Source organism: Olea europaea, chromosome 18, assembly GCF_002742605.1.
Source record: "Olea europaea var. sylvestris chromosome 18, O_europaea_v1, whole genome shotgun sequence".
Taxonomy (NCBI): domain Eukaryota; kingdom Viridiplantae; phylum Streptophyta; class Magnoliopsida; order Lamiales; family Oleaceae; genus Olea; species Olea europaea.
Genome location: NC_036254.1, coordinates 24942866 through 24956817, shown reverse-complemented (window position 1 = coordinate 24956817; position 13952 = coordinate 24942866). Strand labels below are relative to the sequence as shown.

The window sequence follows — 13952 nt, the reverse complement described above, 5'->3', positions numbered from 1 at the left end:
TTCTAATAATGTTGGGTCCCGAATAATTTGCCAATATTTGGATTGAGTAGAAGCTTTGAATGATTCACAAAAAGTCATAATAGCTAAATACTATTGTATTTGAATTTTTTTTCATTTTTTATTAATTATTTTATATCATTTAACTATAATCCATAAATTCATGTACTATATTTTTATATTTATGAAGAAAATTAATCGTGTATTACAATTGCAGATGGACGTCATTAGTATTGAACAAGAGTGTAAAATATTTATATCATGTTATTGCATTGTAATGATTATAATTATATAAATTTGATTTAAAATTTTTTTAGTGATGCAATTTATGTTTTAACTTGAAATTTTAGACTAAGGTCATGTTTGAGCCTCATTAATTTTGAATAATGTATTATGGAATAGTAGATTAATAGAGAATATGTTGTTAAAAAATGAAACAAAAAAAATTGATTTGCTTGTAATATTATTTTAATGAAGAATGTGTGGTTAAAAATGAATACTGTAAAAAAAAATGTGATAGAATGAATACCAAACAAAGGCTATATTTATGATTTAACTTATTTGATAGATATTAATTATTTCTTTGTTAAACTGTGGTTTTAAATCGAACCAAACCGAAAAAAAAATGGTTTTGATTGATTTTGTCTAGAAAAAGAAGTGGTTTGGTTTGATTTTGGAAAAATTTCAAACCGCTTTAAATGGTTTAGTTGGAAAATTTGTTTCAAATCTCCCAAACCGAACCGTGTTCACCCCTATCGTAGAAGTTGATTCGGTTCAATTAGGTTTTGGCCCTTTTTAAGTTGCCGGCTCAATTTTCATTGGAAAGTCGATATTGTTACTTTAGATTGGAAATAGATCTTTGAAAACGTGGCAATTTTATATAGACTAACAAAATTGGGCTTGTAATATATTCTACCACAGAGAATCTTTAGAGAAATTGTGACCAATGGATATTACGTACAAATTGGAATTCTATTATATGCTACGTCAACACAGTGACCTAGTTTTCTGCTTCAGCTTTCATGCGAGTTCTTGAAAGCATTCAAAACATATTTAGAACCGGAGAATTTTCTGGTCAGCCATCAATTTACATATGAAAATTCAAAGTCATCATATCACAGGAAAAAGTAATGTAACGAAAAGATTTTTTTGTTTTTTACTTTTTTTGGGTGCAAGAGAAGGGTGAGAGCAAGCCTATACTCGGAGCTGCCTTGCCTCGACATCTAAGTAGATAAAATAACCGACGAAATGACAGAAGTTCCACAAGACTGACCTGAGATAGATAATGTTCTTCGTACAAGAAAGTTTGATTTGAATCATGGCCTGCAGAGGGACAGGTGCGATTCTGATAAATGCTTATTAAATGTATAATGAAGAACTTCTTAAGTGGTTGAGAAAGAGCAGGACCTAAACCAAAATCATACGAAAATATAAATAGTAACATTAAATAACCATGTAAGCATTGCCCTCAACAAATTTATATGTTTTGACAGTGTCTTCTATGGCCTTATATGCAGCAGGCGACTAGATAATACATTTCCTTGGTGAACAATATAAAGTTGCGCTTTTATAGTCAAGTCAACTGAATCGAGGGCAAACACCTATGAAAATATCACCCGATGACCACAGCAAAGTGATGGAAAATATATCTTTACATATAATAGAATGGAGAAGAAACAAAGGATAAAATCAAGAAATCAAGAACGAAAATGGGACGAAAGATGAAGATGAAGAAAGCCCGAACACGTAATCGTTATCCTCAAACGATATTAACCTCCTCTCAGATTGAAATTTAGTGCTATAGGGTTTTGGCAAATGGTTTGCAGGATTAATCAAGTCATGCCAAGGATATTTAACACTTAAACACTTCAAGTGTAATTCTTGAAAACTCAAGAACACAAGATAAGGTTTTGAATATGATAGTGAGAGATCTTTCGCTCTTTTGTGGAACGAAATTATAATCACAATATTGATGTTTCTTGTGTTGTAATGAACATCAATCACATATATATAGGTCTCAACGAATCTCCATGAAATGGTTCCAAAATCCAATGAAAAGCCACAAGAAATTCAAATTTCAACGGCCATTAATGGTTAAAAAATTGCTCTATGTGAACGCATATAACAATCCTACGCGGTCGTATAAAACATCCAAACACAGGACACGATAAAAGCACAAATGAAATATATTGGAAATTGAACACGTAATAAATTGAAGGAATACATGCGAAGAAGATCAAAATATACAAACTAGCAGCAATTGAGTGAGCGAATCTTTAATGATCTTACCCTCTCTCCCCTTCTACCCCTCTGCCAAATCTTTTACCAACCGTAACAACAGAAAACACGAAAATATAAATAATTAATAGGATAGACATTCAATGCATTGGGGGGAATATGCGGGAGTGGGGAGAAATCACAGCCTCCTGCACATACTTCTTAGAATTAATCGAATCAGGAACCCAGTGTATCTCACTCATATTTGGGGTCTCCACAAAAGTCATAGTGAATTCACCCACTTTCTCCACCTTCCCTCGTTTGCCCGCCCTCAAAACAAGATTGTTCCGGTTGTATGAAAATATGCCATTGGCTAAAAGAATAATGTCACCGGGCTCAAATGCATCACACTCATCACCCCACAACTGGAAGTGCACTGCTGCAGTCTCGTCTGCCACCAGTGCCAAACATGTCTTGTGCTGCCCTTCTAATGTTACCCTGTCTTTATCCAATACTATGAATTTGGTGTTTATATTGTTCTGTGCTGCTGGCACAATGTCTTTCAAAGACTGTAAAGTTTCTTCGGGATCCATCTTACATACTGATCCTCCTGCAACGACAAGCAGAACATTACTGACCGCTCTTGCTCTGATACACACTCTTGTTCACTCACACACATGCGCACACACAAATATGTGCAGCTGCCTGCTGAACTGAAGATTGTACAAGAGTAACTGATTTAAAGATTAATTTTTCGTTCAGACATTTGAACAAACAGCTTGCAGGCAACCCCATCACAACATATTTCTACAAAATTATTGAACATATACATAATCAAATGCTCATTTTTCCATTTGTGTGCATCAAGGAGATCTTTACTGTGCAGTATTATACGAGATTGAACTTTACCATTGACAAAAATTTAGTTTCCTTTATTACCATAATTGTATTCCATGCATTTATCAATCATGGACAAATTAAAAAATATATATGAATTCAAATACCCAAAATTTTACCTCGACGGAATGAAAAATCAGCTGCAGAATCTATAGAAAAATGGACTTGAGAAAGCTTTCTACTGGAGGAGTAAATGCCCATTCTTTATTTTAAATTTTAAAATTGTCGCGGTTTGGTCCCATGTAAATAAAAGTAATTAACAAATAAAAATAAAAAAAATGTCAGCATGTAAACGACGTCGCTTTATCTATTACAACATTACTCCACAAAAGAGAAGGAATTGTGTAAGCGGTGATAGATATAATCCAATAAACAGAAATTTTCCAGTGGTGACTGATGTGATTATCGTACATTAGATCGTGAAGGATAAGATTATATGCAATCTGAATTGAAGCTTGATTATCACAAAAGAGAATGGCTGGAGAGTTGATATTCATCTGAAAATCCTTTAGCTATTGATTAATCCAAACAATTTCACAGACGGTGGCAACTACAACTCAATATTCTTCTTTAGCTAATGATCTAGACATGGTTGCCTGTCTTTTAGATTTCCAAGAGATCATGGAATCCCCAATGAAGATGCAAAAACCTGTTTTGGATTTCCTTGTGTCAACACAAGAGCCCCAATCTGCACCTGAGAAAGCTTGAAGTTTGAGATGTGAACCATTATTGGCATTAGAAGCTGAGAAAATATGCCTTGGCCAGGGCTTTTCGTTAGACAACGAAGCAAATGAAAGGAATTAGCTTGGCTTGTGGACTGCATAAGTGATATTAGGTCTGGACAATGTCAAATAGATTAACCTTCCAATCAATCTTCTGTATTGGGATGCATCTGATAAGAGATCACCTTCATGTAAACTGAGATGTGACTTGGGATCCATAGGGTATCAACTGGTTTGCAGTTTAGATAGCCTGTATCCTCAAGCAATTGTAAAGCGTAATGCCTTTGGGAAATGACAATACCAGCTGTAGAATAGGCTATTTCAATCCCCATAAAATACTTAAAACACTCCCAAATCCTTTAGCTTAAATTGAGTGTGTAGGAAACCTTTTAACAAATCTCTAGCTTAGATACTAGGACCAGTGATGACTGTCATCCATATACACCAATAAGGCTACAAATTGATTTCCCTGACCTTCGATAAACAAGGAATAATCAGCTTTTGACTAGACAAAGCCAAATTCAATCAGTGCTTGGGAGAATTTTGAGTTCCATTAGCGTGATGCCTGTTTGAGTCCATATATGGACTTGTGTCGTTTGCACACCAATCTCTCCAAATGATTCACGTTGTTGGGAACCTCATAACCAAGAGACTAATCCATGTACACTTCCTTAAATAAGTCCCTATTCAAAAATGCATTGTTAACATCCAATTGCACCAAGTGCCATTTGTTGTATCCTAAAAGTGCCAATTGTAATTTGACAGTGACTATCTTCGCCACTAGAGAGAGTATCAAAATAATCAAGCCCTTTCTGTTGAGTGTATCATTTTGCAACTAAACAACTTTTACGTCTATCAGTGGTTCCATTTAATTTATACTTGATCTTATATATCCATCGACAACCAACTGAATGTTTACCAATTGGCAAAGCAACCACAGACCATGACTTATTTTGCTCCATGGCTTCCAACTCGAGCTTCATGGCTGCACGCCATTGAGGATCATTAACAACCTAATGATAGAACTGTGGTTCATGGTGAGATGAAACATTTAGGACCAGATGTCCGTATATAGGGGCTAATTTTCCATAGGATGCATACTGATCAATGTGATAAGGCAATTGCGGAGATGGCTGGGAATCTTGAGACAACAAGCTGCAATAAAAATCCTTAAGGTATGTAGGAGGTCAAATGACCCTCTGTGATTTTTGATTATCAACAGTTGGAGGAACACTCAATTGCTGATCATTGGAACGATCAACTACATCATCAATATGTTGAATTATTGAAGACGAAGGTCCTGAGGCACTGATGATATGGAGCTATCATGATATCTGTCACTGCTTTCTTAATGAAAGGATAGTGAAGGTACTAGCAGCACTAAATCAAGAAAGGGATCAACTAGGTGATCAGCCTCCACCACTGTATCAAAAGGGAATATGTCTTATGGATAACCACATCCCAAGATAAGATGTGTTTAGAAGCTACATCATACAACTTATAGCCTTTAACACCAGAGGGATTTCCTAAGAAAACACAAAATCGAGCTCTTGGCTGGAACTTGTTTCTGTGAGCAGTCAAGGTTGAAACAAAAGCCAAACAACCAAATACCCTGAATGAGGAGTAATTTGCAGCTTTCTTATATAGGATCTCATATGGTGTTTTGTGATTCAAAAGTAGAGGTGGTGTTACATTGATCAAAAAAGTAGTTGCCAACATACAGTCAGACCAGAATTTGACAAGAACTTGTGATTGAAAATATAGTACCCTTGCCACATTTAAGAGATGTTGGTGTTTGTGTTCGACAACTGAATTTTGTTGATCTCTCAACACAACTAAATTGGTGTAAAACCCCATTCATAGCCAAAAAATAATAATAAATAATAAATAAAAAAATCTGAAGGTTTTTATCAGATCTGTTACCGTATATAATAATGAAGATTTCTTTCCATATTTATATTTTTATATTCTTAGGGATTGTATAGCATATATAGGATATAATTTCCTTGTAAAGCCATTTCTATCTGTATATATATTGAGAAGAGGGCAGCATGTAAGAGAGACAGTTTTTCAAGAAATCTCAAAAGCTATTTCTTTCTATTGAATTCAGAATTCATCTGACATGGTATCAGAGCTTGGTACCTGATTCTTGCTGTCGATTCTCCTTGGGCGACTCCATCTGGGTTGTGTTCGGCGATTCTGGTCGCCGATTCTTGATGTGCGATTCGGCGCTTCTGGTCGTCGATTCTTAGTGTACGATTTGGCGCTTCTGGTCATCGATTCTTAGTGTGTGATTCGGCGCTTCTGATCGCCGACTTTTGGTGTGCCTTTTTGGGTCCTTGTTCTGCCGGGTTCTAGTTCTGGCGACACTGTTCAGTTCTTCCTATTCAGATTCCAGTGGGTCTCTGTTTGTGATGGGTTCTGTCGGATTTCTAGTCTTCTCTTCCCAATCGACTCTCTCAGTTGTTTAGGTCTCCTCTTCCGGCGAGGGTTCCTCTGGTTAGTGGGTCAATTTACCGTTTGGCTTTAAGGCTACAGTCGTTGCATTGTTTGAATTTAATAATCTTTCTTCTTGCAAGAGTATTTTATTTGTTCAGTAATAATATAGTGGGCTATTTATTTCATCATGTCTTCGAATTCGTTTCACATTCGTATTACTGGAAAGAATTATTCTGCTTGGGAGTTTCATTTTCAATTATTTGTCAAAGGAAATGAGTTATGGGGTCATATTGATGGAAGTGATCCCGCCCCTACAGATGTCGATGCTTTGTCTAAGTGAGAAATAAAGGATGCTCAGGTTATGACATGAATTCTTAGCTCGGTTGAGCCTCACATTGTACTCAATCTGAGACCTTATAAAACAGCCGATGACATGTGGAATTACTTGAGCAAGATTTACAAGCAGGACAATACGGCTCGGCGTTTCCAATTGGAATATGAGATGGCTAATTTTACCCAAGGAAATCTTTCAATTGAGGATTATTATTCGAGTTTCCAAAATCTCTGGACTGATTATTCGGATATTGTTTATGCTAATGTTCTAGCTGCAGCTCTTTCTGCTGTTCAAAAAGTGCATGAAACAAGTAAGAGAGACCAATTTTTGATGAAGCTGCGTTCAGATTTCCAGATTGCACGTTCTAATCTGATGAATCGTCATCCGGTACCATCTTTGGATGTATGTTTGAGTGAACTTCTCCGTGAAGAACAACGTATCTTAACTCAAGCAACCTTGGAACAAAGGATTGCTGTCGACACTCCGATTCCTGTAGCTTATGCAGCACAAGGGAGGAATAGGAATCGGGACATGCGTAATGTCCAGTGCTATAACTGTAAAGTTTTTGGTCACCTTGCTCGAGATTGTCCTAAGAAATCTTGTCATTACTGCAAGAAACCGCGTCATATTCTCTCAGCTTGTCACATTCGCCCTGAAAGGAAACACAGCACAGCATATCATGCCTCCACTAGTGCCTCTAGTTCTACTACATTGCATACTGCCTCGCAAGTTGCTCCTAGTCCAAATTCGAACACACTCACTCCTGAAATGGTACAACAGATGACTTTTTCTGCTTTTGGAATCTCGGGTAATCACTCCACTTCTTCTAAGCCATGGTTTTTTTACTCCGTGCCTCCAATCATATGACTAATACAACTGATCTCCTTTCCAATGTCAAAAAATATGATGGCAATATGAAAATTAATACCGCCGATGGCAATTCTCTGCCTATAAGTGCTATTGGTGATCTTTCCCCGTCCTTACCTGATGTTTTTGTATCTCCTACCCTTTCTACGAATCTTATCTCTGTGTCAATTGGTTGACAACAATTATAATGTCCATTTTTCTCACTTTGGCTATGTTGTGCAGGATCCAGTGTCCGGGAAGATGATCACGAAGGGGCCTAAAGTGGGACGGCTATTCCCTTTACATATTTCTCCTTCCCCAGTCATCCCCCGTTTTCCTTTACTTTCCTTAGCATATAGTACTGATACTACAAGAAATAAAATGTGGCACAAACGTTTAGGCCACCCAAACTCGGATGTACTTCGTACTTTATTTAATTCTAGTTTATTGGGAAATAAAACAAGTTCTTTACTTAATCTTTCGTTTGATTGTACAACTTGCAAAATTGGCAAAAGTAAAGTTCTACCGTTTCCTTCTCATGCATCTCATGCCTCACAATATTTTGATACTATCCATAGTGATGTTTGGGGGATTGCCCTTGTTGTTTTTCATGCACACTACAAGTATTTTGTTGCTTTCATTGATGACTTTAGTCGCTTCACTTGGGTTTATTTTTTAAGGGCTAAGTCTGAAGTTTTCTTATGCTTTAAGCGCTTTCTTGCTCTTCTTGAGAATCAGTTTTCTACCAATATCAAAATCCTACGATCTGACTCTGGGGGAGAGTATATGTCTAATGAGTTTCAAGCCTTTCTCCAAAGCAAAGGAATCATGTCTTAGCGTTCTTGTCCTTCGACACCGCAACAGAATAGTGTTGCTGAATGGAAAAATCGCCATCTTCTGGATGTGGTACGAACTCTTTTACTTGAATCATCCGTTCCTCCTCGTTTTTGGTGTGAAGCACCATCTACTGCTGTTTTTCTAATTAATCGTTTACCATCTCCTACATTAAATCATGATTCACCTTACTTTAGGTTGTTTGGTCATCCTCCATCATACTTTAATCTTTGTACATTTGTTTGTGTCTGCTTTGTGCATCTCCCTGCTCATAAACGACATAAACTTACTGCTCAATTTGTTAAATGTGCTTTTCTTGGCTATGCTACCTCACAAAAAGGTTATGTTTGTTATGATCCTAATGCTCGTCGTATTCGTGTCTCTAGAAATTTGGTTTTCTTTGAAAATCAATATTTCTTTCACTCTCATGTCGAGCCCCCATCTGTAACATTCTCTCCTTTGCTTAGTTTTTCTGATTCTCCTCCGGTTGTGGAAAGGTTTAAACATGGTTTTGTGTATGCCTGCCGTCGTCCACATGAGTCTGTTCATACTCCCTCTATGCCCCCTCGTGATCTCAACTCGGCACCTGATCCTGCTACAGCTGTCACCAATCTTCGTCGATCTACTCGACCTCTTGATCGGTATGGTTTCTCTCCTCCTCTTTCCCTCGTAACTACTTTATCATCTATTTCTATTCCCTCTTGCTACAAACAGGCTATGGAACATAAGTATTGGCGGGATGCAATGCAAGCAGAACTTCATGCCTTGAGGAGAATCATACTTGGGACATTGTTCCTTGTCCTTCTACGGTCAAGCCTATTGGGAGTAAATGGGTATTCTCAGTCAAATTTCGACCTGATGGTTCTTTGGATCAATACAAAGCTTGTAGCTCTGGGTAACAAACAGGAATATAGGGTTGACTATGAGGAAACATTTGCCGCTGTTGCCAAAATGATCACGGTTTGAACAATATTAGCTATTGCTGCCTCCCAATCATGGCAACTACATCAAATGGATGTGAAGAACGATTTTCTTCATGGTGATCTTCAAGAGGAGATTTATATGAAGCTTCCTCCTGGTTTACCTGCTACCTCTGCTCATGATGTTTGTAAGTTATGGCAATCTTTGTATGGGCTCAAGCAAGCCCCCGAGCATGGTTTGAAAAATTTCGTGGTACGCTTCTTACATTCGATTTTACACAAAGTCAGTTTGATTCTTCTCTCTTCTTCCACAAGTCTGCGGCAGGCATTGTTCTCCTTTTGGTGTATGTGGATGATATAATTATTACTGGCACTGACTGCAGTGTGATTATTAAACTTCAAAATCTGTTGCATGCCACTTTCCATATAAGGACATGGATCGCCTCACTTCTTAGGGCTGGAAGTTCATCATCGAGACAATGGCATTTTCTTAAACCAGCATAAGTATACTCAAGATCTTATCACATTAGCTAGTTTGGAGGATACCTCTTCAGTTGATACTCCTATGGAGGTAAATGTGAAATTCAGAAGAGATGAAGGAGATCTCCTGGATGATCCCACACTCTATCGTCGCTTGGTTGGGAGTCTTATCTATCTGACTACTACTAGACCGGACATCTCATATGCCGTCCATCAAGTGAGCCAGTTTATGTCTTCTCGTCGGCATCTTCACCTTGCTGCAGTCCGCCGCATTATTCGCTATCTTTGCAGGTCACCTTCTCGTGGGTTGTTCTTACAGGGTCATCTCTTCAGCTTGTTGCTTATAGTGATGCTGATTGGGCTGGTTACCCGGATACACGTCGTTCTACTACGGGCTGATATGTGTTTTTTGGTGATGCATTGATCTCTTGGAAATGTAAGAAACAAGATCGTGTCTCTAAGTCCTCTACTGAGGCTGAGTATCATGCAATGTCTATGGCTTGCCCAGAAATTATATGGTTACGCGGTATTCTGGAGGAGCTGGGTTTTCCTCAAGCTAATTCTACTCCTCTTCAAGCTGATAACACGAGTGCTATCCAAATTGCCAATAATCCTGTCTTTCATGAGCGCACCAAGCACATTGAAGTTAATTGTCATTTTATCCGCGATACATTAGAGGGTCCGGTTATATCTCTTCCTTACATTTCTTCTGATCTTCAAGTGGCCGATATCTTCACCAAGGCATTGATTCGACAACGACATCAATTTCTTGTTAGCAAATTGTTGATGGTTGACTTCCCCGCATCAATTTGAGGGGAGGGTGTTACCGTATATAATAATGAAGATTTCTTTTCATATTTATATTTTTATATTCTTAGGGATTGTATAGCATATGTAGGACATAATTTCCTTGTAAAGCCATTTCTATCTGTATATATATTGAGAAGAGGGCAGCATGTAAGAGAGACGGTTTTTCAAGAAATCTCAAAAGCTATTTCTTTCTCTTGAATTCTGAATTCATCTGACAAGATCGGAAGGTTTTTATTTTGGCATTGAATTGAGTTGCTATCATATTAAATAATCTGGGAACAAAATTTGCAGCATCTGATTTTCGTTTCAACAAAAACAACCATGTGAATCTTCAACAATCATCTACTAATGTCAGGAAAAATCTTTGTCCTGTAGGATGGGACTCGATATGAACCCCAAATGTCACAATGTAAAGGTCAAATGGATTCTTTGAAAAATGATTATATGATTCAAACGACAACTTTCTTTGTTTAGCAAGAGGGTAAATATAATACACGGACAACAGAGCAGATTAAAGAATTATTTTACCTGACACTGTATATTTGGTTAATGCTATAGCTATTACTTGCATAGACGGGTTGCCTAATTTCATGTCTTTTTGGCTTGTATTAATTGATAATACGCTTCCTGTGTATTATCCATGATTAATAAAATATTTGATTACTTATAAAAAAAAATAATTAAATAGGTATATGTGTGTTATTAGGTAAAATATCAGCAGAATTATCCAGAATTCTCAATGATAAAAAAGCAGGGGCAATGGAGCAGACATGCCGAGTTACACCTGAATCCACTATCCAACTCTCCTTGGATAAAAAAAAAATGATTTACTGATATAGAGTAACATATACCAGTAGCATATGATATGATATTGTTGTCTCAATGATCTAAGGATGTTACGTTGGAACTTGAAGCCAAGTGAGAAGAAAGCATGGGAATTAGTTGTTGGTATTGATCAGAGTTCAGGTTTTGCACAAAACTTCCAAATCCTGGCTATTGATTATGTTGCCCATTTTCAATTTGAGGAATTGATGTAGTGGTTGAAATCTGATTGACTGAATCCTCTCTTGATCTTTGCTTATAGCTAGGTGGATAGCCATGTATTTTGTAGCACTTGTCAATGGAATGGCCATGGAAATTGCAATTAGTGCAATAAGGTCTTTCCTTCTTCTTACCACTTACAATATTTCCAAACTTGAAGCATTGTTGTGTGATCTAGGATGAATTCCTTTGCTATTATCAATCTTAAAAGCAAAGGCTGTACCTCTATTTTGATCAATTTCAGATGCTATTTAAGTTCCAATCTTCTTCTTGTGAAATCAGAAACACTTTGTTAATTCGATGTAAAGTATCCATAAATAGTATCTGCCCTCTAATTTGCGAGAAAATCATGTAACCTCATTAGGAATGACATAGTGTATTCCATCTGATAATGATTGTTCAATTCCTTTATGCCACCACAGGTGCCTTTTCACAATCGCAGGTATGGCAATAATTGCTCAATTCCTCCTAAATAGCTTTAATTTAGTGAAGTAAACACTTGCATTGTTCAGATCTTAAACCAGATTCATCATATCTCTTCTCAATTGGAAGATACCTGGTCTATTTTTCCATTGGAATCTATCTCTAAGATCTGTTCAGATTTCATACACCGTGACCACATATATCACACTGGGAGAAATGGAATTCAGAATCCAGGAAATAACGAATCCATGAGTTGAGCAAATCAGAATTTACACCTTCAGGTTGATCCATCAACAAATCCAGCCTCATTCTTCACCGATGGTGCGATTGTCATATTACGGCTCCAAGAGGCATAGTTATCTCCAATCAGCTGCTGCGACTCCAAGATCAATCCTGGACTATTAGAATGGTGAACGAAGTACAGACTTGAAGGATCATCAATGGCTGATTTGTGCACTGATGTTCTAGAATTATCATATTGTTGTGATTCCATTTGATATAGGAATCAACAATCAAATGATTCAAAATTAGAAATGTGGAAAAGTCTATTGCTCGGATACCATATTGAATTTAGAAATGGAAATGTAAAGAATTGAATTGTATTCCAATCAATCAAAAATTGTCTATACATCACCTATATAAATAGCACATTAGAATGAATTCAATTATGCCTGCTGTCATCCATCCATCCACTAACTAACTATTCTTTCATAACAACTAACTAAAAAGACTATGTACAAATTAACCAAATCAGCTCCAACTCGATTCTAGCTCTAGTAATAAGCGCTACACAATGCGAATGGCTTTGTAATTTTCTTTTGCTAGCTTTATGTCGTCGTTTTTTCTTATCAGTGTTGACCTCTTGAAGAAACTTAGCCATCCTTTCAGCTAGAATTTTGTAAAACTGTGCTTATCTTGATAATTTTGGTTCTCAGAAAAGTTGTCACAAGTTTTTTGCACTACCAAGTATGAAAAAAGTTACACTTTGCAACTTTCTGGTGGGGAACTACATATGAATGCATTGAGATCTATTTTCTCTGAGTATCTATGACCATTATCTGTTAATATGATCCGTTCACCAAACTGAAAAGTGAAAGATGAGCTGATGTCAAGTTATAGCGTCATTCATTCATATTTGAATTTCTACACTGGGTTCAAGATCTTACGCCTGATAATGCCTTTGTGCCCAAGGGAGCAGTATCAAAGTTTAAAACATAAAATTCAAAACAAAACGTAAAGAACATAATCTGACTGCAACACATTCAGGTTTCAAGAGTGTAGTGCAGGCCTCAAATTTCAAATCTTAGCATAAGAACTGATAGTTCACGGGGGCAGAGCTAGGAATTATCTTTACGGAAGGGAAAAAAATATTTAAAATTTAACGTGCGAAGAAAATTCATATATAACAAGAAAAGTCTAATATAACATTACCCATTATAGTTGTACCCGACGATGTAAGATCTATGAGCATAAGCAAAACACTTCAGTATCCCCACGATTTAAAATAAATAAATAAATAAAAATAAAAAAATTACCAGCAAAAATCCAACTACTTATGTAACAATTCAACAACAATATTATAACTACTCAACAATCCAACAACAAATCTAAGAATCCTAAATCAACTCATACCCGAACATAAAATGATTTCAAGGTGCTAACGGTCAAGTGAAGTACCTGCTTGCGTAGTTCATTGCGACCTCAAAGTAAACTGAAAATTAGAGCCACCATAAATTGAAGCTTTTTATAATGCTTTCGAAAACAAACAAAAGCCTGTAAATAAATTTTGAACATGAAACCATGAGTGATAAGGCACTAATTAAAAGTTTAAGTCTGCAACAAACAAAAATCATAAACTTAAACTTATAAGTTTTAAGAAAAAAATCAAGAAAGGTATTTGATATAAGTATAAAAAAAGGGCCACAAACCAATAACCTAAACGCTTATTTTAATTCCCCGGAAAACCGCTGGTGGGCCTGTCAGGTAGTGTCA

At 36.7% G+C, this 13952-nt stretch overlaps 1 protein-coding gene across 9 annotated transcripts in view; it reads right to left on the bottom strand.

Moving 5' to 3' along the window:
* Positions 1–2165: 2165 nt before the first annotated feature.
* The window catches only part of LOC111367903 (SOSS complex subunit B homolog), a 12034-nt gene continuing 247 nt past the window's right edge, over positions 2166–13952 (bottom strand). The window contains exons 1-3 of one of the 9 annotated variants that reach the window (XM_022989012.1): positions 13896–13952; positions 13638–13733; positions 2166–2824 (exon numbers count right to left, since the gene is read on the bottom strand). In XM_022989012.1, the coding sequence (XP_022844780.1) occupies positions 2376–2807 (432 nt within the window). In that variant the 5' untranslated portion in view covers positions 2808–2824; positions 13638–13733; positions 13896–13952 and the 3' untranslated portion in view covers positions 2166–2375. Of the gene's footprint in view, positions 2825–3230; positions 3501–3522; positions 3610–8602; positions 12425–13637; positions 13734–13888 lie in introns of those variants that run through there. The other 8 variants (XR_002697914.1, XR_002697918.1, XR_002697916.1 and 5 more) reach the window with 8 other exon arrangements.